General features: G+C 44.5%; 1 protein-coding gene across 1 annotated transcript; it reads left to right on the top strand.

Annotated features, from left to right (window-relative positions):
- Window positions 1-1,157: 1,157 nt before the first annotated feature.
- On the top strand, window positions 1,158-11,203 carry LOC125449684 (probable G-protein coupled receptor 139). The gene is made up of 2 exons (XM_048525557.2): window positions 1,158-1,417; window positions 10,305-11,203. The coding sequence occupies exons 1-2, from the start codon at window positions 1,240-1,242 to the stop codon at window positions 11,201-11,203; spliced, it is 1,077 nt and encodes a 358-aa protein (XP_048381514.1). The 5' UTR covers window positions 1,158-1,239.
- Window positions 11,204-26,675: the final 15,472 nt, after the last annotated feature.

Consider the following 26,675-nt stretch of genomic DNA (forward strand, 5'->3'; position numbering starts at 1 on the left):
CCTTTCTTGAAGGGTTTTGATGAATCACATTTTTTTTCCAAAAGTCGGCAAAGATTTTATAGTCATCCGTAGGTATTAAACACAGTGTTCTGTTGAACTCAAATTTCTCCATCTGTTGCCGTAGAAGTTGAAAATTGGATCTCAGAACATCTTCTGTATCAATAGTTTGGAGATAATGCCACTGCTCATCGCCTTCATCGCTTTTACGTTAACGTGATTTTGTGAAGCACCTCACAGCGCTTAAAACATAAATATTTCAAAATCACTATAATATTTCGCCTCTCACGCCTGAGTGAATTAGTACTGTACATATTTCAATGCCGTGAGAGAAAACTTAATGATCCCTTCCAGGTTGTGTCATTCAGACAACCATACAGGCAAATTTTTTTATTTAAATTTATTTCTGATTGTTGCTGAAATCAAAGGTAGCATTTATGCCATGTACGCATCAGAATACCAGCTGAAAGAAAAAAAAGCAACATGCAGATCGCATCAGAGGGTGGAGCTAATTGTTTAGCAAGTGCACGTTCACTGATAGGGGTATCAATTAAAATCTGGTCACATTTTTCTGACACATATAATAAATCGAATGAGATTAAATTACTTTTGGCCCTTGGAATACTTATGTTCATCTGTTTTCTTAGTGACTGCAGTAATTAACTTATTTACATCTGCAATGTACAACCATGTTTAGAGAAATATATGCTGGTTGTGTTTTTAAAATCAACCGCGATTCTTCACAGAAAATAAAACGACAGTTCCGGACGTCAGGTTCAAATTTTCCCAACATTGAACAAAAAAACTAACTCCCAATTCTCGTGTGAATCAAATATACCTTCTCGCATTGCGAAAGTGCATCTTGCTACCCCTTATCCTTTCGGCAACATTGGCATATTCAAGGATGATTGGAATATTAACCTTTCCACCATTTGCCAAGTGCTTTCATCAGCACCTCTCGCAAATCCATCGAGACAAGGTTTCGTTCCACATCATTGCTTGAGGATAGTAATGGTTGATTTAAACTGCTTCTCAGTTACTGCTGGAGGTTATGGTTTGTTTCTATGGTTGCTAATTGTGTCACTGGAGGCTTTCCAATTCGTAAAAAAAATAAAGGACTCATTTCAACATGTACTAAAGCAATATGCGGAGAAGCATTCGATTGGGCAGTAGCAGCAAATTTCGGCATCAAAGAGAGAGCAAGAGAGACAGAAAATTTTTTTTAATGCTTTCAGGATAGTAATGGACCAGAAGCTGAGAATAGTTTGCAATATCACAGCAACAACGAAGAGTTTTTCTGCCGCTTTTTACTATCTTTCCACAAGTTATAATCAGCTTCCAGCAAAATACCGGATTGAATATGTTCTTCAAGTTATTCAGGCAGGATATTACCCCATTCTTGCTGTTGTTGGGGTGCCGGGTAAGTCTTTGCATGAGACAATTAATTGTATCAGTCATATTGCTTTCGTAAGTGTTACTTGAGATAGACCTTTTTTTTGTTCTCTGTTGCCAATATCTCATACAGAACCCCACATTCTGTGATCTGCAATATTTTTGTAAAGAGGTCGGCAGAGACTGGGTGGGCTAAAGCTCCTCTTCTTCTCCTTATGACTTCATGAATCATTTGACCATCGGTTAGTCTCTTTCCGATGCCGTCTCTTACACCAGTCCAGTCTGTAACATCTCCACAATCCTCCATCTATCCTTCTGCGTGCCCACAGCTCTCTGCTGAAATTAAATCCAGATTTGATGCTTCTAATGATTTCCCCATCACGCTGCTATTTGTAAACGTTCCCAAATATCAGCTCATTCCAAACTTTGCAGCTCAAATCTGAGATAGGAACTAATTCTGTCTAACAATCCTTCCTGACACACACTGGCTGCTGTTGTCACAACATATCTTGTTTCAACTGCGCTTGCTTATCTACGGCCACGCAACCGCTCCATTCTTTCCGCGTTCCCCATTTCCCACAATGATGTCTGGTTCACATGCTCCAGCAAATTGCTTTTCCTTTTTGGTGAAATCGAATTTCTCCTTCCAAGTGAATTTATTTCTCGCTGTATTCCACCGAATTGTGACAAGTGGCTGCAAGGAGATAGTGCTGTCAATGTCAGAACCGTGACTTGGTCCAAGGACATGTGTTGATTGCATGCGGCATTCCGCTTCTATTCTACATCCTGACAACCTGGATTTCGCAAGTTTAACTCTGTTCTTTGAAACCTGCCTTGGCCTGTGCATTGTACATTGTTCATAAATCATTCCAGGTTCGGCATGAATTAGTTAATGTCGAAATATTACTGAATTTTATTGAAATGCAGGAAAATATATGTCTGAAATTGGATATGAGATTGTTTTCGCTGAATTGTCTTGGAGCTGTTGCGGGAGCCATTAACTTGTCGATTCTCCTATCGGAACAACGTTTTGCATAGTTTAGCGGCATCATACCTGCCTCCGACTTGACAAATAAAGTGAGCATCTGTTGCAGAAGATGGGGACTTTACAAATGCTGGAAAAACTTTAATGTTGAATGAAATACATATTTTCAAGGAGAGGGAGGTGGTGCGCCTGAACTGCAGGGGGAGACGTAGATCGTGGCGGATATTCGCTAGACCTACCCTCAAGGATTGGTTGGTGGCTGGGGGAGGGGCGTTGGTGAGGGTGGTGGGGTGCGTGATGTGGGCGGTATGTTTCTCAGCAGGAGTGAGACCAAGAACGTTAATGAACTCATGAGGGAGGACTGATGAAGTAAGCGACGTTTATTCCAATGAAACGAAACAGACGAAAGAGGTGTGCTGCCTTCCAGGTGCCAGGGTCCGTGATGCCTCGGATCGTGTCTTTGGGGTTCTGAAGGGAGAGGGTGACCAGCCCCAAGTCGTGGTTCACATCGGGTACCAACAAATAGGTAGAAAGGGGGATAGGGATGTAAGGCAGGATTTCAGCGAGCTAGGGTGGAAGATGAGATCTAGAACAAACAGAGTGGTTATCCCTGGTCTGTTACCTGTGCCACGTGATAGCAAGGCTAGGAACAGGGAGAAATATCACCAGAACAGGTGGATGCAGGGATGGTGCTGGAGGGAGGGTTTCAGGTATATGGATAATTAGGTCTCATTCTGGGAAGGGTTGGACCTCTACAAGCAGGAGGTATCCAATTGAACTAGAGGGGTACTAATATACTGGGTGGGAAATTTGCTAGTGCTATTTTGGTTTAAACTAGCTCAGCAAGGGGATGGGAAAAAAAAACTGTGGTGTAGTTCCAGTATACAGGAGGATGAGATTAGGGAGGACATGGACAGGATCTCACTGTCACAGATATGTGCTGGCAGGCAGCAAGGTGGTTTGAAGTGTGTCTACTTCAATGCCAGGAGTATCTGGAATAAGGTAGGTGAGCTCGCAGCATGGATAGGTACCTGGGACTTCAATATTGTGGCTATTTCGGAGACATGGATAGAGCAGGGTCAGGAATGGATGCTGCAGGTTCCAGGGTTTAGATCTTTCATAAAGATCAGGGAAGGTGGTAAGAGAGGGGGAGGTGTGGCTTTTTTAGTCAAGGACAGTATGATGGTGGCTGAAAGAACTTTTGATGAGGACGTGTCTACTGAGATGGTATGGGCTGAGGTCAGAAACAGGAGGGGAGAGGTCACACTGCTGGGAATTTTTTTAATAGGCCTCCACAAAATTCCAGGGATGTGGAGGAGAGGATTGGCAAATGATTCTGGGCAGGAGTGAATGGTCGTTCTGGGAGACTTCAACTTCCCCAAAATCGACTGGAAACACTATAACTCTAGTACGCCGGATGCCTCAGTTTTTGTCCAATGTGTGCAGGAGGGTTTCCTGACACAGTATGTCAAAGGGCCGACAAGAGGGGAGGCCACACTGGATCTGGTACTTGGTAATGAACTAGGCCAGATGTTTGATTTAGTGGTAGGTGAGCACTTTGGAGAGAGTGACCATAATTCGGTTACGTTCAGTTTAGTGATGGAAAGGGATAGGAACACACCACAGGGCAGGACTTATAGATGGGGGAAGGGTCATTATAATGTGATTAGTCAAAACTTAGGAGGAATAGAATGGGGTAGCAAAATGCAGGGGATGGAGGCAATCTAAATATGGAGCTGGTTTAAGAAAAATATATTGCGTGTCCTTGATAGGTACGTCCCTGTCAGACAGGGAGGAAGTGAGAAGGTAAGGGAACCGTGGTTTACGAAAGAAATTGTATCTCTTGTTAAGTGGAAGAGGGAGGCTTATGTGATGTTGAGGTGAGATGGTTCAGATGAGGTGATGGAGAGTTACAGTTAGCTAGAAAGGATTGAAAGAGACAGTTAAGAAGAGCAAGGAGGGGACATGAGCAGACATTAACAGGTAGAATAAAGCAAAACCCTAAAGATTTCTATAGGTATGTGAGGAATAAGAGGATGACTAGGGTAGGAATAGGGCCAGTCAAAGTCAGAAGTGGGAAGTTGTGTGTGGAGATCGGAGAGGTGCTAAACGAATATTTCTCATCTGTTTTCACTCTGGAAAAGGAGACTATTATAGAGGAGAAGACTGAGTTACGGGCTACGAGAATTGAAAGGAGTGAGGTTAGTAAGGAGGAGGTGTTATCAATTCTAGAAGGCGTGAAGGTAGATAAATCCCTTGGGCTGGATGAGATTTTTCCGAGGATTCTCTGGGAAGCTAGGGAGGAGATGGCGGAACCTTTGGCCTTTATCTTTGAGTCATCATTGTCTACAGGTTTAGTACCAGAGGACTGGAGGATTGCAAATGTTGTGCCCTTGTTCAAGAATGGCAGTAGAGATGACCCAGGTAATTTTAGACCAGTGAGCCTTACATCTGTGGTAGGAAAAATTTTGGAAAGCGTTACAAGAGATAGGATTTCTAATCATCTAGCAAGCAACAATTTGATTGCAGATAGTCAAAATGGATTCCTCAAGGGCAGGTCGTGTCTCACAGACCTCATTGAGTTTTTTGAGAAGGTGACCAAGCATGTGGATGAGGGTAGGGCAGTTGACGTGGTATAGATGGACTTCAGTAAAGCCTTTGATAAGATTCCACATGGTAGGCTGTTGGAGAAAATGCGAAGGCATGGGATTGAGGGAGATTTAGCAGTTTGGATTATAAACTGGCTTTCTGTAAGAAGGCAACGAGTGGTGGTTGCTGGCAAATATTCGGCCTGGTGTCCAGTTACTACTGGTGTGCCTCAAGGATCTGTTTTGGGCCACTGCTGTTTGTTATTTTTATAAATGACTTGGACACAGGCATAGGTGGATGGGATAGTAAGTTTGCAGATGATATTAAAGTCGGTGGAGTGGTGGACAGTGTGGAAGAATGTTGCAGGTTGCAGGGAGACTTGGATAAACTGCAGAGTTGGGCTGAAAGGTGGCAAATGGAGTTTAATATGGATAAATGTGAGGTGATTCACTTTGGGAAGAATAATAGGAAGGCAGAATACTGCGTCAATGGAAAGATTCTTGGTAGTGTGGATATGCAGAGGGATCTTGGCGTCCATGTACATAGATCCCTGAAAGTTGCCACCCAGATAGTGCTGTTAAGAAGACATATGGTGTGTTAGGTTTTATTGGTAGAGGGATTGAGTTCCAGAGCCGTGTGTCATGTCCCAACTGTACAAAATGCTAGTGCGGCATCACTTGGAATATTGCGTACAGTTCTAGTTGCCCCATTACAGGAAGGATGTGGAAGCATTGGAAAAGGTGCAGAGGAGATTTACCAGGATGTTGCCTGGTCTGGAGCGAAGGTCTTATGAGGAAAGGCTGAGGGACTTGGGTCTGTTCTCATTGGAGAGAAGAAGGCTAAGAGGGGATTTAGTAGAGACATATAAGATGATCAGAGTATTAAATAGGGTGGACAGTGAGAATCTTTTCCCAAGAGTTGGCTTGTACTGGGGGGGGGGGGGGCATAGCTGCAAATTGAGGGGTGATAGATTTAAGACAGATGTCCGGAGCAGGTTCTTTACTCAGAGAGTGCTAAGGGTGTGGATTGCCCTGCCTGCCAATGTAGTTAACTCAGCCATATTAGGGGCATTTAAACAGTCCTTGGGTAAGCATATGGATGATGGTGGGGTAGTGTAGGGGGATGGTCTTAGGTTAGCTCACAGGTCGGCGCAACATCGAGGGCCGAAGGGCCTGTTCTGCGCTGTATTGTTCTATGTTCTATGTTCAACACGCTTGGAAGTTAAGGCACTTGTAATCAGGCCATGGATGGGTACAAAGCACTGGAGTATCATAGCTATTGCAGAAGTATGGTTGGGGGAGCTCTTTGCAAGAACAGAGAGGGAGGCAAGACTGGCGTTTCGGACAAAGGAAATATTTTAGCAGTCCTTCTTGAACATATTCCGAAGCGGACGTCCAGTGAGTCTCCACACATGAAATGCAAAATAAGGAGGATGTAATCACTTTCATGGAAAAGTAATCCCTGCAACTCCCGTCCCCAAACCCCACCAAAATGTCAGAGAAAAATCTAGGAGCAAACGTGTAGGGAGATTGCAGGTAGTTGTTAGATTAGATTAGATTAGATTCCTTACAGTGTGGAAACAGGCCCTTCGGCCCAACAAGCCCACACCGCCCCTTGCAGCATCCCACCCAGACCTATCCCCCTATAACCCACACACCCCTGAACACTACAGGCAAATTAGCATGGCTGATCCGCGTAGCCTGCACATCTTTGGACTGTGGGAGGAAACCGGAGCACCTGGAGGAAACCCACGCAGACACGGGGAGAACGTGCAAACTCCACACAGACAGTTCCCGAGGTTGGAATTTAACCCAGGTCCCTGGCGCTGTGAGGCTGCAGTGCTAACCACTGAGCCACTGTTGTATGTATATTGGGATTGTAATCATGGTGATTTAACTTTCCAATCACAGGCTGTGACTACAATGGAATTAATGCGTTGGATGGGGAGGAATTTGTTCAGTGTGTTCTGGAAATTTTTCTTGATTAGTAAATAGATGCACCTCCATAAGGAAAAGCAAAACTCCACCTCCTATAGGAAAATAACGGAGGCCAGGTTACAGATGTGTCATTGGGGAGCACTTTATTACTAGTGACCACAACTTCATCAGACGTACAACATGGAATATTTTAATTAGATTTAAATTATGGAAAATGGTAAATCTGACTCATAAATTGAAGTTCCAAGTTGGTACTGGGACGATCTGGATGGTGTTAAACAGGAACTTCTGAGAGATGATGGTAGCAGGCTGCTCACAGGCAAAGGGACATCTGGCTTTTAAACTGAAAGAACAAGATTTCAAGATGTCCCTGTCAGTATGGAGGGATAAAAAAAACTGGCAGCAGTAATGAGCACGAGATTATTGTGACTCTGGTAAGGAAAAACAAGGAGGCATGTATCAGGAAAGACAGCTCGGAACATGTGGACTCCTTGACGAGTAATGGAGTCACAGTAGTACAGGTAAGAGGGATATCAAAAGGACAAAAATGGGACCTGAGTTAGATGTGGGCGATAGCGTAAATGAAATGCAAAAAGATTCCAAAGCATATCAAAGGCAAACAATAACTAGGCAGGGATTAGTGCCACTAACAGTTCAACGAGATCGTATACTTGTGGAAACAGGCAGATTAGTGAAATCCAAACAAATATTGCACATCAGTATTTACCTTGAATTAAGAGATGGAATCTAGAGAACTGGAGAAAGCAAATAGTGGTGTCTTGAAAAGAGGTGCGTTACAGAAGACGAGATATAGGAGTTCTTAAAACACAAACAAAAAAATATATAAATCTCAAGGATCATATGTAAGTTATCCCAGGACGATAGGGAAGAATGTGTGGGATCCCTGGCAGAGGCATCATTGACAGTATTGGGTGAGGTACTGCAAGACTGGATGATGGCTACTTTTGTACCATTCTTTGTGAGGGACAGCAAGGAAAAGGTAGGGAAGTAGAGATTGGTAGTCTAACGTCACTGGTTGGTACGCTGTTGGAGGGGAGATCTACATGCCCTTGAAAAGGCAATGAATAAACAGGAATGATAAACACGGCTTTGTGCGTGGGAAAACTTGTGCCATAATTTGATCGATTTTTTTGAAGAGGTGACAAAGATGATGGATGAAGACAGCGGGGTAGATGTGGTCTACATGCCAAACTCCTCGGGCAAGGTTCCACTTGGGAGACCGGCTGATCAGGTTTCATCGCTTGAGATCCAAGGAGACGCAGAGAATTGGATGCAAAATTGTCATGACAGTAGGCAACTGCGATATAAGGTTAATTTTATAATCAAGCTGCTGTTTGACTTGGAAAATGCTCAGCTTAATAATCTCAGGTTTCACACATGGTCATGATTTTTTTTATTAGCTGGGATAATTTACATATAATCCTTGGGATTTATTTTTTTTTGTTTGCGTTTTAAGAACTCCTGCAGCTCTTCTTTTGTTACGCACCTCTTTTCAAGACACCCACTATTTGCTTCCTCCAGTTCTCTAGAGGAAAATCATGACCACGTGTGAAACCTGAGATTATTAAACTAATAAACTGAGAGGGTCGCTAGAGGGCCCTTGTTAAAACTGGAGGTCTGTGACCTGCGATAACAGCTGTCTTCATTTCTGTTCACCACTTGTATCAACAATTTGGAAGAGAGTATCCGTGACGTGTTTGTAATTTTGCAGATGAAACCAAAATTAGAGGTATGTTGGATAATGAAGATGTCTTTTTCTCAGAGTACAAGAGAATCTTGATCAACTGAGCCGACACCAGAAGTTGTTTTAAAAGGTATCAAATATTAGTTTGCACACTATAGAGAACATACAGGTCCTGGAAGGCAGTATATTCATATGGAGTGCAGACTGATTCAGAAATAGAGGTCAGAAAGTTAGGACCAAGGGCATATTTTCATGATGGATAAATTCATGATTTGGAATTTGGAAGTGAATGTACTATGGAATATTTGGTGAGGGAGACAAGAGCAGTGGGACAGCAAGTGCAGACGATTATCTATCGGGGCTGTAGTGAGATGTAGGCAGGTTCAGTGAGAGGGGAAATAAACATTCAGTTAATTTTGGAGAGATGGCAGGTTACATACTTTGGCGCCAAGAATTTAGTAGCTGAATATTATTTGAATGAGAAAATGCAAACAAAAAAGAGGGCAGCTGAGAGATTTTTTTGTGTGGATGATTATATATACGTTAGGTGTTTAGGCATACTAAAAGCGAATGGTAACAATCTTTAATATGCATTAAGGGAAAATATGTTACTGCTATCAGTCAGGGAAATGTGGATGATGATCAGGTCAGCATGACCTCGTTGAATGGATTAATGAATTGAATGGCCTATTTCAGATCTGATGTCTTATGCTCACTTATTGATCGGAGTTTACATGACACATCAGTAAACATTGGTCATAGAGGAAAAAAAAAGCCAACAATATATTCACTTGAAAAAAATCATGACGACGTGTGAAACCTGAGATTATTAGGCTAAGCATTTTCCAAGTCAAACAGCAGCTTGATTATAAAATTAACCTTATATTACATTTCCTGCATGGCTAAGTCTCCCACTGTACTACGTACTTCTTCTGGTCCACAAAGCTCGAAGATACCAAAAACATATACCTCTGACAACTCAGCTTCTCTAAATTCAATGGGCCAACTAGTGATGACTACTCTCTCTGATGGCCCAATTAATTCTCAAGCATTGGTGTCTTTAAATTATCCTTCTATTCAAACAAATAGCAACGTGATAATACTTCATTATTTTGGAAATATTTTCTAGGAATGGAAATTTCCTATTTCTGTGGCTAAGCAGTACACCAGTTTATGTAACTCTTAACCAACTATGGAGAGTGACAGAGGTCAGGATGAAGAAGTTAGGTATAAGGCTAATGTCATTAAATCTATCATGCAGTCCCTCACATTTAAATCATTTAAATTAAAACAGAATGAAGTATGGATGCTGTAAATCAGGACTAAAAGTAGAAGTTGCTGAAAAAGATCAGCAGGTTTGGCAGCATCTGTGAAGAAAAAAATCAGAGTTAACTTTTTGGATCTGGTGACCATTCCTCAGAACCGAGGAAGACTGTTCTGAGGAATGGACACTCGACCCGAAATGTAAACTCTGACCTTTTTTTCTTCATAGATGCTGTCAGGCCTGGTGAGCATTTCCAACAGTTTCTGTTTTTTGCCTCTGAATCATTTCTTGTGTTATACATCTTCCGTATGTAAACAGGCCCCTGCATACAATATTTCATTGAACATTCTGAAGAGATCATAACATCAAATGGGTGTTTCTTCTGTCCAGACTTATGTATGGTTTTCTTGTTTATTTTCCTTTCCTTTCACACAGTTAATGTATTGACGATGATCATCCTGTGCCGGAAAATGTGCGGTCTTTCAAATTGTATCACTCGCTACCTCTTGGCTATGGCTGCGGCAGACTTACTGGTGGTTATAATCGATCTGATACTGAGACATATTCCGATTGTTTATCTGGAGCAGTTTACTTTCATCAAGTCCGTCCCCTTATGCAATATCCATGCTGTTCTGCTGTATGCAGCAACCGACTGTTCTGTCTGGTACACTGTTGCTTTCACCTTTGATCGATTCATGGCAATTTGTTGTCAAAACCTGAAAATTAAATTCTGCACTAAAAAAACTGCGACCATGATTTTAACAACAGTAACTGTATTGAGCTGTTCAAAAAACATTACCTGGTATTTTATACTAACAGGTTGGTATCGGCTGTGGAATGAACCATGGTTTTGTGAAGTAACAGATAATGTTCAGTTTTCTCATTTCTGGGGATCAATCGAATTCCTTCATTACATTCTAACCCCTGGGATACCATTCGTTCTGATCCTGCTGCTCAATGCTTTAACCATCAGACACATTGTCGTGACGAACAGAGCCCGGAAGAGACTGCATGTTCACAACGTTGGGGCAAGAAACAAAGACGTAGAGATGGACAGCAGAAGGAAATCCATCATCTTGTTATTTTTTATTTCGGCAAATTTCATCCTCTTATGGGCAGTGTTAATGGTGTATTCCACATGGGACCGGCTGTGGGAGTTAGGATATCGAGTTTTGTTTCTTGATTATTTTGTGATGGAACTCGGCTTTATGCTGCAACTCCTCAGTTGTTCCACAAACACCTGTATTTATGTGATGACACAAGCTAAGTTCAGAAATCAGTTCAAACAGTTCCTGAGATATCCCTTCACTGCAATTCTTCAACTCATTGAATAAAGAGAATAAACGAATAACTAAAAATTGCACTAGTTTCTCAATTTATTTCATGTTTCCTGCAGGGTGGGCCAGTTGCCATGATAACAAAGTGTGAAGCTTGATGAACACAGCAGGCCAAGCAGCATCTTAGGAGCACAAAAACTGACTTTTTGGACCTCAGAGCCTCATCCAGCTTCACACTTTGTTATCTCTGATTCTCCAGCATCTGCAGTTCCCCTTATCTCTGGGCCAGTTGCCATTGTGGTTACAATGCGAAACAGCTCAGATGTCATGATGTGGGAGTTGGGTGCAATGTATGTTCCACACCATTAGGAGCGGTCGAGACAGTGATTATTCCCAAGACCGATAGAGAATTGGATGACTCATTGTTCACATATCTTGCCTTGAAATTTGGCATCTGCTTCTTACGGCATCGAATTCATGGGGGAAGACAGCATTTGTACTCTGCTGTGACAACGGATTAATTTTCTGTTCTGCATTCATGCAGTTTTTTTCTCAGATGGCAATTGTCATTGCAACTCCAAACCCATTATATTGTGGACATTAGGCACAACCATGCTCTTCAGATTTAATATTCATAATTTAATTTAGCATTCAGAACTCAGACACAGCGTTAAACAAAATTGAGTAGTGAAGGCACCAGGCAACTTACAATAATCTTTTCCTTGGTTCCTGCTAGCATTGGACAGGCTCCATCTCTTTTTCTCGGGCATTGCGGTTGTCTGTGAATGAGCTGCCTCGCAGTTTAATCTGATATCTAATGGGACAGGAGATCTCCAACTTAATGTTTCTGCCTCAAAACCTGTCGGGATCTGTGGGAGAGTGCTGGGAAGTGGAGTTGAAATGCCCATCAGCCATAATTTAAATGGCGGAGTGGACTTGATGGATCGAATGGCCTTACTTCCACTCCTATGTCTTATGGTCTTATGGAAAAACTGCGTGTTCACAACTTAGTCGTCTCAATTCGAGCCTTATATTTAGAGATGTTCTCCCCAGTCTCTCACCTCTCTGACTGCTGCCTAGGCCTCTACCACCTACCCCTGTGTGAACCCAATCCCCTGCTGCATGACCTCGCAATTGGATTTTCTTCTTTAGTTTGCTGTTCTTTTGAAACTTCAACCTTCCGTGCAAACTCAACCTCCTGTTACTTTATGGCTCCAACTCCAGCACATGCTCCCTCTCTGCTCCAGGTTACACTCCACTTTATCTTACTCAGGCAGACCTATCCTGCATCAAACTCCAGCTCCACATCCAGGTTTTCACTTTGTTCCTGTGTCAACCTATTCACTCCTTGCCTTAACTGTTCCACCCCTTCCATCGCTACTGTTGATCTTGTTGTGGATAAACATCTTTCCACTTTACATGGAACTCTTCCTCATCCTGCACCTGTTCGTTCTTCTGCCCCTCACCGTCTGTTCTCATTCAAGGTTCTTTTCTTCCTCAATGACTTTCTTTGCCACAGCGCTCTGCTGTGCCTCAACCTCTTGCACAGTTTCAACCTGCTCCTCTCTGTGAATCTCCTGCTGTTGTTTTTTTTCTCTCTTTCCCCCACCACCACGCACTACAGTATAGCTCTACCATGAATTCAGATTCTGCAAGGCATTGAATTCTGAAACAACTTGAACTCATCCTCATCTGCATTTTTTGCAGGTTTTCGTTGTTCCACCTCAAATCACAATATCAGCATTGAACTCATGTTTTTTTTTCTGAACTGAATCAACACCCCCTCCCCTTCGACCTTGTTGATCTGGACAGTCTCTACCCTCAATTGGACATCAGGCTAAGTGCTCTCCTGCGTACCATCCCGTTTGCCCAGATCCTTTGTCTTGAACCACTTGACTGTGTCTGCTGGAACAGCACTCATAATCCAGGTAATGAGAGTATTTCAGACATTTCTTTCTATAATGATAAAGACACAGCATCTAAGCACAAATATAGCGGGCCGTTCTGCCTTGGCGAAGGCATATATGGAAGGCAAATCTTTTTTTGTATTCTCGCAACGTCAGAATTCTTCTCTGGCTGTTGACCTCTCTTCATGAGATGGCAATATGCTGAATGGATCTGATAAATTAGGACGAGAATAAATTTTGGGACATGTGCAAATCACAAAGAAGATATTTTCGCCAATAGACAGGACAATTCACATTGAGCTGGATTTGAATACAAGGAGAGGAATTTTAGATTCTGGACATACAGGATTGGATCCAAAATCATTCAGTAATCACAAGGGTCATCGGACCTGAAACGTTAACTCTGTTTTTTTTATCTTTCACAAATGCTGCCAGACCTGCTGAGCTTTTCCAGGACTTAGTTTTTGTTCAAAACTTATCAGTGTTTTGTCTTTATGTGAGATAGGTTACAGGTAACAGAGCGTCAGATAAACATATCGTTCTAGCAGATGGAAACCCGGTCCAGGTCGGTTTTGAAATACTCAATTCAAGTGTTAGTGGCATAGGTGAGTGTTTCAGCAGCATGGATTCTGATACAGCAAGAAAAATATAATATACTGAAGTTAGAAGTTAGATTTCCAACAGCAATCAGTGAAATCAGTACAGGATTAAATAGGATGCTGGAATTTTGAAATATGTGGTTCAGCCTCAATTGCTTGAACTCAGCATTCTGACCAGTTCCAGCAAAGGACAGGCTACTCCACCATTGCTGTGGACAGTCACAACATTTGAATCATCCCCTGAACTTTGGAGTAAATTACTTTTTCATTGCTGTTCTTAATCCATAAGACCATAAAACATAGGAGTGAAAGTAAGGCCGTTTGGCCCATCGAGTCCACTTGATGCCCATTTAATCATGGGCATTTCAGCTCCACTTACCTGCACTCTCCCCATAGCCCTTAATTCCTTGTGAGATCAAGAATTTATCAATCTCTGCCTTGAAGGCATTTAACTGCGCTCCATTGCAATGAATTCCACAGGCCCAGTACTCTTTGGTTGAAGAAATGTCTCCTCATTTCCATTTTAAATTGACCCCCTCTAATTCTAAGGCTGTGCCCACAGGTCCTAGTCTCCCCGCCTAACGGAAATTAGCTTTCTTGATCACGGACTCAACGTGCAAGTTAACCTTTACAGAATCCTGGGCTAGCACTCCCAGATCCCTTTGCACTTCGGCTTTATGAATTTTCTCACCGTTTAGAAAATAGTACATGCTTGTATTCTTTTTTCCAAAGTGAAAGACCTTGCAGTTTCTCACGTAGAATTTTATCAGTGATTTCCTGGACCACTCTCCTAAACTGTATAAATCTTTCTGCAGCCTCCCCACCTCCTCAGTACTACCTGCCTGTCCACCTAACTTTGCATCATTGGCAAACTTTGCCAGAATGCCCCCAGTCCCTTCATCCAGATTATTAATATATAAAGTGAACAGCTGTGGCCCTGCGGGACACCACTTGTCACCGGTTGCCATTCCGAAAAAGAGCCCTTTATCCCAACTCTCTGCCTTCTGTCAGACAGCCAATCCTCAATCCATGCCAGTAGCTCACCTCGAACACCATGGGCCCTCACCTTACTCAGCAGTCTTCCATGCGGCACCTTATCAAAGGTCTTTTGAAAGTCTAGATAGATAACATCCACTGGGCTTCCCTGGTCTAACCTCCTTGCTACCTCTTCAAAAAATTCTTACAGGTTTGTCAGGCACAACCTCCCCTTACTAAATCCATGCTGACTTGTTCTGCTCTGACCCTGCACTTCCAATAATTTAGAAATCTCATCCTTAACGATGGATTCTCCAATTTTACCAACAACCGAGGTTAGGCTAAACGGCCGATAATTTTCCATCTTTTGGCTTGATCCTTCCTTGAATAAAGGGGTTACAACAGTGATTTTCCAATCATCTGGGACTTTCCCTGACTCCAGTGACTTTTGAAAGATCACAACCAACACCTCCGCTATTTCCTCAGCCACTTCCTTCAGAACTCTAGGGTGTAGCCCATCAAGGCCAGGAGATTTATCAATTTTTAGACCTTTTAGCTTTTCTAGCTCTTTCTCTTTTGTAATGCCTACCATACTCAACTCTGCCCCCAACTCTCCTTAATTGTTGGGATATTAAAGAAAGAGGCTGCCTCTAGATTCAAACTTGGGCCTTAGTGCTCAGGAACCAGCATGCTAACCATTGCACCATAGTAACCAGAGCATAGTTAGTATATTGGCAGAAAATCAATGTTCTTTAAATTTGCTGGCGAATCCTATGCCTGACTTGTTCACCTTTGCCTTCAAAATTCGGTCAAAATGCATTAACTATTTCTCCACTGTCACTATATGCCATCTTTAAAATCACCATAATCCCTCAATTCAGTTTGAGTGTGCTTAGTTCCAAAGTGTTTTCTAATGTTATGGATCAGATCAACCTTCCAAAGTATCGTGAGGAGATAGCCCAGACAGTAACTTGTAAGTGTAAATTGCTCAGCTCCAGGTGTGAATCGATTAGTCGACATGAGGCTTTTGACAAAACATTATTTTGCAACACGGTTACAAACTAAAATATTTGGCAAAGTTTTAGTTTGATTGAAATAATTAACAAGATCATGCAATATTTAACCAAAAGAACCTTCTTACTGACTGAAAGCAAAACCTAAAGCCTTCCTCAGTCTGTCTGAGTCCTGACCCAGCTACTCAAGATGCTCCTGTCTCATGCAAAAAAAACACCCAGAGAGAGCTGAAATGCTGTTTGCCATCTGCCCGCTTGATGGAAATGTTCCGACAACACTGTAGCAACTTTCCTCTTCGAGATCAAGACGCCCTCTCTTAAAGACCATAGTCTCGTCACAGTCTCCATTTCGGCAAGTGAACAATCAATACCCAAAGATGGCTTCATTTTCAACGCCGTTAGCCTCACGCTTTTAGAACTTTATATTATATACAGAATGTATTAACTCTAAACACTTAAACGTTGTAAACATTCAACAATACGGTTTGATTCCGCCTGCTTCTTCAGCAGTGAATACATCTGCCTTTCTTCATCAAAGTCATGTCAAAACCTTGGCAATTATAATCTCTCGTCCTGCCACATGCATCGTTTGAAAACCTGTAACAATCAACTTTATCTAGACAGTCTGACAGTTAAACTAGACTACCCTGCTGGCTGCTGAGGGAAAGGTATGACTGCCAGGCTGTGAGAGTGATAGCTTAGACAGTGGGGCTTCTTCTTAAAATTCAGGAGAGTCAGATTGTCTCTTTCTTCCAAACTAGCGGCATGTGAAAACTAAAAATGTTTTGCTGAATTGCATTTTTCTGAAGAAATGCAGAAAAGTTTCAGTGGCCAAAGGAGTGTAAGAAGGAATTTATCAACATGAAAACTGTTACACTGCCCAAGTGATAACAGCCCCCCAACTGCACCAAGCTGTTCAAGTTTTTTTTAAATAAATAAATCCCTGATTGTTTAGTGATGGCATCCACAGGATGTGGTCAGGGATATTCAACTCTTGCAGTTGAGTTTCTGATGTTGTAGTGACTATGAGTGTTGCATATTAAGTTAAGACTGAGATGAAAAAAAATTCGTTTTGCAGCGGGTTCTTGAGTTTTTGGTTTTGAACTTTTTGCCACAGAGAACTGTGAGGACAGAGTCCCCGTGCATGGTTAAGGTTTAGATAGATTTTTGATCAGCCGGGGTATCAAGGGAGATGGGGAAAGGGCAGGGAATGGGATGTGGGTCAGTCTACATCTTTTTTTCCGAACAATATCACCCACACTCCCCTGTCTCTTTCTTTTCATGTTCTCTCTGTTCTCATATGTAACCACTTTACATTTTCCATCTGCAGTTACTTCTACATATCCCTGCATTTCTCTCCATCACATTACCTGTCACCCTGGTTGTCTTTTTCAACCTCTCAGTCACAAGTACGGTCCCAAAATTTACCAGATGCTGGGATAGGGAAAAAAAAATCAACATCAACATTCCAATTCAAGTATTGAATTGTGATTTGCAAGTTTCACGTTTTCTCTAAAATCAGAAGCAATGTTTCAAGTGACTCAGCTCAAACCGGACCCATTGACACTGCAAAGAGAATGGTTCACCCCATCTGTCCGTTGACTCAGACCCGGATCTTATCCCTTTCAGTGTCCAGTGCGCGGCCAGGCGCGTGATGACCGATTATGGGAGGCAACATTTCACCTCCCTGGTGGCTTTACCTGCTTCCCAGTGCACTAAAATCAACAGCGATGTTAATCTACACCCCAGCGGATCAATACATCCATTTATTACCTACAACGTGACCTCTTTCCTCAACTACTCAGGCGCAAATTATCTTGCTATCTTCCCAAACAGCAGCAGTCGTTGCCCAGAAAGTAAGTTCCTGTACCCTGGCCAGATCAACGAGAACAGGAATGCGGCTCAGCTTTTGCAAAATCTGCTGAATAACAGGACCCAGAACAATAACCAACCGGTGGGCTGTATCATATTCTACTCCACCTACAGCCCATGCGTTGATCACTGTTTCAGTAACAATGGAAATTGCAAAATCATTCCTGCGTTGCACTCATTTCGGGACTTATGAATTGAGACAGATGTTCAACATCTGTCTCTGCATCAACACACCTCCCAATAACTTTGCAGTGATTATGAACAGTCCCACATTGAACCTGGCCCCAATTCTTCAACTCCCAATACGTATACAGTGATCGTAAAGTGAGACTGCCTCATCTACACAACTCCCAGTAAAGATATGATGACTGTAAACAGTCCCACAGTGAGCATGACCTCATCCACACATCGTCCAGTTACTAGGTGATGAATCAGTGAGCCTAGCCTCATCTTCACTCCTCCAAGTATCTATATAGTGACTGTAAACAGCCTGGCTTCACCTATACATCTTACAGTGGTCTACAGTGGTTGTAAAGAGTCTCAGAGTGCCCCACGGTCTCAACAGCACACCTCCACAATTATCTCAGTGATCCATGCCTCATCAATACACCTCCCAGCATTGGCATGCTGACCCTACACAGCCAATCTCCCAGCTCCTTTGCTTAAGCCATATCTGTTCAGATGATGCCATCTTCCACAGTGCTGATATGGCTATTTTTCTTCCAAACCTGTGGATTCCTGCCCCAACAGCCCTCAACCTCATCCCATTTATCATCTGCTTCTGCCCTTGCCCTTCCCATCACTCAAAACAGTGTATTCGGGTACCCCTTGTACTCACTTTTCATCCCACCAGCCTTTGTATTCAAAAGGTTCGTTCTCCACCAGTTCAGACAACTCCCACAGAACGCCACTACCACATACATCTTCCACTCACTCCCACTGTCTGCATTTGTAGGATTCGCTCCCTAAGAGACACCCTAATCCATTCGTCGACCACGAACAACATCCCTGCTTACCACAGCACCTTCTCATGTAACTGCAGAAAGTGCAACACCTACCCAACTCCTCCCTGCTCACTGTCCAAGGGCCTAAACAGTCTTTCCAGGTGAAGCAACATTTCACCTGTACCTCCTCCAATTTTGTATATTGTGTTCACTGCAGCTGATCTGGCCTACTCTGCATTGAAGAAACAAATGTAGATACCCGCTTTGCAGAACACCTCTGGTTCATGCACAACCTTCCTGCAGAGTCATTTGACCAAAACATCCTTCTCGCATACCCAGTTGCCTGTCCTCGGCATTCTGCAGTGTTCAAGTAAATCAAAATCAAAATGACGTGAGCAACAGCTCATCTTCAAACTAGGCACTTTACAACCTTCTGGGCTCAATAATGAGTGTAACACACTCAACTTAGGAATCTATTCCTCCCCTTTCTTTTAGCATTGTTTGTTACATTCTCTGTCACCATATGCTCTCTCCCTCCTTTTAGCCCAGTAGGACTGTCCGCTCTTTCCGGTCTGACAGTTACACGCTTTTGTCCTGCTCTTCACACATTCCCATCACTTAATCTGAACTATCAACATCCTTTCTCCCCCAGCACTCCACCACTCGTTCACCGTTGCATAAATACTGCCCACTCCACACCTGACTTCCGTTCTAATGAAGAGTCATGGAGATATACAGCACAGAAGCAGACCTTTTGGTCCAATTCATCCATGCCAAATAGACATCCAAAATAAATCGAGTCCCATTTGCCAACTTTTGGCCCATGTCCCTCGAAACCGTTAACCATTCAGATGCTCTAATGTTCTAATTGTACCAGCTTCCACTACTTCCTCTGGCAGCTCATTCCATACACACACCACTCTCCACATGAAAAGGTTGCCTGTTGGGTCACTTTTAAATCTTTGTCCTCTCACCTTAAACTATGCCCTCGAATTTTGGACTCCCCCTTCCTAGTTGTCTATTTATCCTATCTATGCCCCTTGTGATTTTACAGAACTCTACAGTCACCCCTCAGACACCGACCCTCCAGAGAAAATAGCCCCAGCCTATTCAGCTTCTGAGGTTGTAGACTTGCTCACTGAGCCGGTGTGTTCGATTGCAGACGTTTTGTCACACTGCCAGGTAACATCACCAGTGCGCCCCCGGTGAAGTGTTGGTGTTGTGCCTCGGTTGATGTTTATATACCTCAGTTTGCTGGATGGTTGGCATCGCTTCTGGTTGTGTTTTTCAGTGGTATGTATATCAGGTGCAGTTCAGTATCGTTGTTGGTGGAGTTTTAGTTGTCATGCCAGGCCTCCCGGAAGCCCCTGGCATGTCTCTGTTTGGATTGTGCTATTATGGATGTGTTGCCCAGTTGAATTTGTGTCCTTGCGTGTGTATTGAAACAGTGAGAATTGGTTGTCTCTTAGCGGCTACTTGCTGAACATGTATCCTTATTGGAGATAATGGGAACTGCAGATGCTGGAGATTCCAAGATAATAAAATGTGAGGCTGGATGAACACAGCAGGCCAAGCAGCATCTCAGGAGCACAAAAGCTGACGTTTCGGGCCTAGACCCTTCATCAGAGAGCTCTCTGATGAAGGGTCTAGGCCCGAAACGTCAGCTTTTGTGCTCCTGAGATGCTGTTTGGCCTGCTGTGTTCATCCAGCCTCACATTTTATTACCATGTATCCTTATTGTCAGTTTTCTTCCATTTTGGCCTATGTATTGTTTCATACAGTCGTTGTATGGCTTTTTATATTACGTTAGTTTTTTTGGTTGTAGTTACGGTGTCTTTTACGGGGAAACAGAGTGAAATGTCCAGCTGTAAATGAACACCGGGAAACATCTGCAGGAACGTGGTAAAATATTCAACAAAAAGGACATTCTTTGGCGCTGGGCACTCTCACTTCCCCGCTCACTCTTTCTCGCCCGCCCCCCGTGTAAAACACGAAAACCCAGCATTTTCAAGCGCCTTCCAGTCCTGACCAAGAGTTAAATCAGACTCTCGCCATTAACTGATTCTCGCTCCACACAACTTCCCTGAGCCACTCACTTCCGGCAGCGCACGCGGTTTGGACTACATTACCCATGCTGCCTTGGGGCCAAGGCATCCTGCGGACCGTCGGATCCGTGCTGCCTGATGGGAGTTGTAGTTTTAACGGGCTTGGGAGCCAACGGGCGAGAGTTCGAATGTGAGCGCGCGGAAGCAACCAATGCGAGCGGCGGTCACGTGGTGGGGCTGGATGTAGGGGAGCGCACCTGTAAATACTCGAGTGAGGGAGGGCCCTGACTGAACAGTCTCCCTCCTAAACTGGGCACATCAGAGAAAGAAAAAAAAACATTTTCCGGAACAAAGTGACCTGTAAGAATAAAGCATTTAAAGACATCAGCATAAACCAAGACAAAGAAAAACAAAACGACGATGGAGATCTGAATTAAACACAAAGTGAAGCTCAGCACCATCTGTGGACAGACTGGTCTAGAATTACAAAGCAGCCAGCTCTATTCTCTGGTGAAAGGAGTTTGAATCTTAGCAGGTCATCTGCTGCAGTTGAATGTCATTTTGCCAATGCCATGAAGGAAGAAGCTAGTCCCAGCCGATGAAACAATTATTGAGAAGCAGAACAACTGAGCAGGTTCACTCATGTCCTTTAAGGAGGGTCATTGCCATCCTCACCTGATCCGGTCGACATGACATTCCAGCCCAGTCAACACTTCGGGATGGCGTGAACGAACATTTTCCTTCTGACTTCGTACTAGAAGGAACAAAACGGTCTCCAGAAATAGCTGTAAACCAGGAGAATGTCATACATGTCCCAGAGGAAGTGCAGGAGATATTCAGACATTTTATTTCTTATTGTACATTTGAGACAAGTGGGTGTGACTGGCTGGGCCAGCATTTTATTGTCCGTCCCTACTTTACTCTGGGAAGTGCTGGTGAGCTGCCGCCTTGAACTGATAGGTCAGTTCGGGGAGGACGGACAGGTCAAGCAGGTGGGATGAGGTTTGTAAGTAGGAAATTGATGTGCGGCTTGAGGTGGGAGGAGGGGATAGGTGAGAGGAAGAACAGGTTAGGGAGGTGGGGACGAGTTGGGCTAGTTTTGGGATGCGGTGGCAGGACAGCCCCTTGACCTGTCCATCCTCCCGAACGGACCTATCCCCTCCCTCCCTCCCTCCCTACCTACCTACCTACCTACCTACCGTCCATACTCTCCTCTGCACCTATCTTCTCCTCTATCCATCTTCAGTCCGCCTCCCCCTCTCTCCCTATTAATTCCAGAATCCTCTCCCCATCCCCCTCTCTGATGAATGGTCTAGGCTCGAAACGTCAGCTTTTGTGCTCCGAAGATGCTGCTTGGCCTGCTGTGTTCATCCAGCTCCACACTTTGTTATCTCTCATTATTCCGGGGTCTGGCTGGCGTGTGTTTAGTAATAATTTTCTGCTGCTTTTTGTGAGACTGTATGTCATAAGCCTCTTTACTGTTGTACGAAAATTCCTCTTTACCAATGCACCCACAGTGCTCCCTTTCATTCATAACATTACTGACCACTCACGAGCATCACATGTTCACTATTACCGCATTTCATTCATTTAATCATAAAACTGCCATTTTGCCGCACTTTTCACGAATAAAGGGAGACTAAATTAAAATGTTCCGTCCACCCCATTACTGCCTTTTCACAGTTTGAACCCTTCACGGCCCCATGTTGCTTACAGTGGTCAAACCTTTGTCTATCCCTGAGTATGTGTTAATTTTCTGGTCTACTATGAAAAATTATAATATCAATCAGCCGTCAGCAACCGTCTCCCAGGACTTGAATAGCTTGTAGGACGTCACGTCAAATAAGTTTTCTGCGTTAGCGTGTCTTTTTGTTCGATACATGTTCCGCGTTCCCTTTAAGAAAGTTACTCTCAAAATAGCGCTTCCACGAAATTGAGTGAAAGAATGATTAAACCGGCAACAGTGAAATCTCAAGGCCCAGCCGTGGTAATCAGGCTACTGACCTTTCTGCTGTCAGGAAGTAATTCCCAACCCAGTCAAATTATATCAGGTTGATAATTTTTCTGGTATTCTCTAACTTTAAAATATTGAAAGGACCCACACTCTTCATCGCCCTACTGCAATTAACTCAGGACTGACCCTGCAGTGGCACTCCCTCAATTCTAACCGATTGACCATCAGAAAACACTGCACATCCACAGTACTGACCCTCTGACAGTGAGGTACTTCCTCAGTACTGACCCTCTGACAGTGAGGTACTCCCTCAGTAGTGATCCTTTGACAGTGAGGTACTCCTTCAGTACTGATCCTCTAACAGGGAAGTACTCCCTCAGTACTGACCCTCTGAGTGAGGTGCTCCCTCAGTACTGATCCTTTGACAGTGAGGTGCTCCCTCGGTACTGACTCTCTGACAAAGAGGCACTGCCTCAGAACTGATCTGCTGACTCTGAGGTGCTATTTTACTCCAACATCTCAGTAACCCAAAACTTATCATCCAGTCGTGTGGCACTCCCTCAGTTCTGACCCTATTACACTTCTATATAACTGACTCTTTGACAACGAGGGACTAGCTCAGAACAGACTTGCTAACTGTCAGGTACGATCTCAATCCAACCATCTCGCTACTGTACTGGGGGCTGTGTTATTTCATGTTTATTTACAGTGGGCCTTGTGTTTTAGGTTTTATTAACTGGGTTTGTTTACAGTCACGTCTGAGAGCATATACAGGAGGCTGTGTGTTTCGGAGTTCATTTATAGGGATGCCTGTGTTGTAGGGTTTTTGTACACGATGCTCTGTGTGTTTTGGGGATTATTTATTGCGAGCTCAGTGTTTTACAGGTAATTGAACGGAGTCCCTGTTTGAGGAATTGTTTACAGGTGGCTCTGTGTCTTAGGGTTTAATAATGGGGGGCCCTGTGTCTTAGGGATTATTTACAGGGCACTCTGTGTCTGAGGGCGAGGTGTCGGGCTCAGGCTAGCATTTGGTTTAGGGGTGAGGCAATGGTTAGTGTTGGGAAGAGGCTTGCGTTAGGGATAGGGCTGAACTTGGGGTTCGAGGTGAGGTTGAGGTCAGTGTTGGGGCTGATGGTTATGGTTAGGGTTAGGCCTGAGTCAAAAGGTTAGAGTTAGGGTTTGGGCTTACGCGAGGGTTAGCATTAGGGCTGAATGTAGGGTTTGGGGTAGGGTTATTTCTGAGGGTAGGGGCAAAGAAAGCAGCTTTGCATATCCAGAGACAGTGCCAGAGGGAGAGCAACTGTGTATTCTACAGGACTCGTGATGTGTTGTAAACTTAACATAGTATTACAGATTAGTTTACAATTAAAGGCTATTGTCCTGAGAGAATGCGTCATTTTGAGAGGGTCCGCTTGAGGCTGTCCCTCTTTGTTGTTGTGCCAGTATTGAAGGAGTGCAACATTGTCAGACGATCACAAAGCGACAGGCATAGCTGGGGCCCATGCGGGTGCCCATGCCCACCCCCTTTGTCTGTAGGAAGTGGGAGAAATCGAAAGAGAAATTGTTGAGTGTGAGGACGAGTTCGGCTGGGCAGATGAGGGTGTCGGTGGAGGGGGACTGGTCAGGCCTGCGGGACAGGAGGAAGCGGAGGGCCTTGAGGCCATCTGCATGCGGAATACAGGTGTGTAGGGACTGGACGTCCATGGTGAAAATGAGGTGTTGGGGGCCAGGGAATTGGAAGATACACCTCCTCCCACCAACCCCCTTCCATGCCCTATTCCCAATTCCTCCGCCTCCGCCGCATCTGCTCCCACGATAAGGCATTCCACTCCCGCACATCCCAGATGTCCAAGTTCTTCAAGGACCGCAATTTTTCCCCTGCAGTGGTCGAGAACTCCCTTGACCGCGTCTCCCGCATTTCCCGCAACACATCCCTCACACCCCGGCCCCGCCACAACTGCCCAAAGAGGATCCCCCTCGTTTTCACACACCACTCCACCAACCTCCAGATACAACGCATCATCCTCCGACACTTCCGCCATCTGCAATCCGACCCCACTACCCAAGACATTTTTCCATCCCCACCCTTGACTGCTTTCCGGAGAGACCACTCTCTCCGTGACTCCCTTGTTCGCTCCACACTGCCCTCCAACCCCACCACACCGCCCTCCAACCCCACCACACCCGGCACCTTCCCCTGCAACTGCAGGAAATGCTACACTTGCCCCCACACCTCCTCCCTCAACCCTATCCCAGGCCCCAAGATGACTTTCCATATTAAGCAGAGGTTCACCTGCACATCTGCAAATGTGGTATACTGTATCCATTGTACCCGGTGTGGCTTCCTCTACATTGGGGAAACCAAGCGGAGGCTTGGGGACCGCTTTGCAGAACACCTCCGCTCGGTTCGCAATAAACAACTGCACCTCCCAGTCGCAAACCATTTCCACTCCCCCTCCCATTCTTCAGATGACATGTCCATCATGGGCCTCCTGCAGTGCCACAATGATGCCACCCGAAGGTTGCAGGAACAGCAACTCATATTCCGCTTGGGAACCCTGCAGCCCAATGGTATCAATGTGGACTTCACCAGCTTCAAAATCGCTTCAAATTCCCCCACTGCACCACACAACCAGCCCAGCTCTTCCCCTCCACCCACTGCATCCCAAAACCAGTCCAGCCTGTCTCTGCCTCCCTAACCTGCTCTTCCTCTCACCCATCCCTTCCTCCCACCCCAAGCCGCACCTCCATCTCCTACCTACTAACCTCATCCCACCTCCTTGACCTGTCCATCTTCCCTGGACTGAACTATCCCCTCCCTACCTCCCCACCTACACTCTCCTCTCCACCTATCTTCTTTTCTCTCCATCTTCGGTCCGCCTCCCCCTCTCTCCCTATTTATTCCAGAACCCTCACCCCATCCCCCTCTCTGATGAAGGGTCTAGGCCCGAAACGTCAGCTTTTGTGCTCCTGAGATGCTGCTGGGCCTGCTGTGTTCATCCAGCCTCACATTCTATTATCTTGGATTCTCCAGCATCTGCAGTTCTCATTATCACTGTACTCCCATGGTACTGACCCTCTGACAAAGCATCGTTCCCACAGGCTGACTCCCTGTGATAGTTCTGCAATGGCTCAGTACTGACACGGTAATTGTGTGGCATTCCCTCAATTCTAACTCCTTTAGAATGAGGCACAGCTTCAGTATGCACTCTCACAGTTCTGACCATTTGTCAGTGCTGCAAAACCTCTACACTGACCCTCAAATCATGTGGCCTGCTCTCAATTCTGATCTTTTTCTTTTTCATAAGAATCCCTACAGGGTGACAGGCCCTTCGGCCCAACAAATTCACACCAACCCGCACAGTGTCCCACCCAGACTCATCCCCGGCTACAGTGGGCACTTTAGCATGGCTAATCCACCGAGCCTGCACATCTTTGGATTGTGGGACTAAACCGGAGCACCCAGAGCAAACCAATGCAGACACACAGAGAACGTGCAAACCCCACACAGACAGATGCCTGAGGGTAGAATCAAACCCAGGTCCCTGGCACAATGAGGCAGCAGTCCTAACCACTGAGCCACCGTGCCTCCCCAATCCTATTACAACGAGTTAGTGCCTCTGTGTTGACTGTCTGACAATATTGCACTCCCTCAGTGCTGACCCTCTTACTTGAGGCAATCCCTCAGCACTGACCATTTCACAATGTGGCACCTCCTCAATACTCACCCTCTGTCAGTGCTGTGAGACTTTAGTACTGACCCTCTGATCATGTGGCACTCTCTCAATTCTGACCCCTTTACAGTATTATGAGTATTCTCTCAATTGTGACAATCAGGCCTCACTTCAATATTGACCGTGTGAAAATGGGCACTCCCTCAGTATTGACCTTGATAGAGCTACAATATCTCAGTACGGACCTGTTAATCATTATGCACTCAATCAATTGGCCCTATTACAGTAAAGCACTAGCTCAGTATTGAACCTGTGACAATAATCCTGTCTCAGTTCTGACCATCTGACAGTGCTGCAAAACCTTAGTACTGATGCTCTGACAGAGCTTTAATACCTCAGTGCTGACCATCTTACAATGATGCACTCCCACAGGTCCGACCCACTGACAGTGCTGCAATACCTCAGTGCCAGATCCTCTGACAAAAAGATAGTGCCCCAGAAGTGACCGTCTGACAAAGAGACACTCCTTCAAGACTGACAGTCCAG

Source organism: Stegostoma tigrinum, chromosome 47 (assembly GCF_030684315.1).
Source record: "Stegostoma tigrinum isolate sSteTig4 chromosome 47, sSteTig4.hap1, whole genome shotgun sequence".
NCBI classification, from domain to species: domain Eukaryota; kingdom Metazoa; phylum Chordata; class Chondrichthyes; order Orectolobiformes; family Stegostomatidae; genus Stegostoma; species Stegostoma tigrinum.

What these genes read in the sequence shown, in the direction of transcription:
- LOC125449684 (XM_048525557.2), top strand. Translation starts at nt 1,240, where the DNA reads ATGGACCAGAAGCTGAGAATAGTTTGCAATATCACAGCAACAACGAAG. An exon ending in TGCTGTTGTTGGGGTGCCGG is followed by an intron (nt 1,418 to 10,304) that starts GTAAGTCTTTGC and finishes CCTTTCACACAG; the next exon opens with TTAATGTATTGACGATGATC.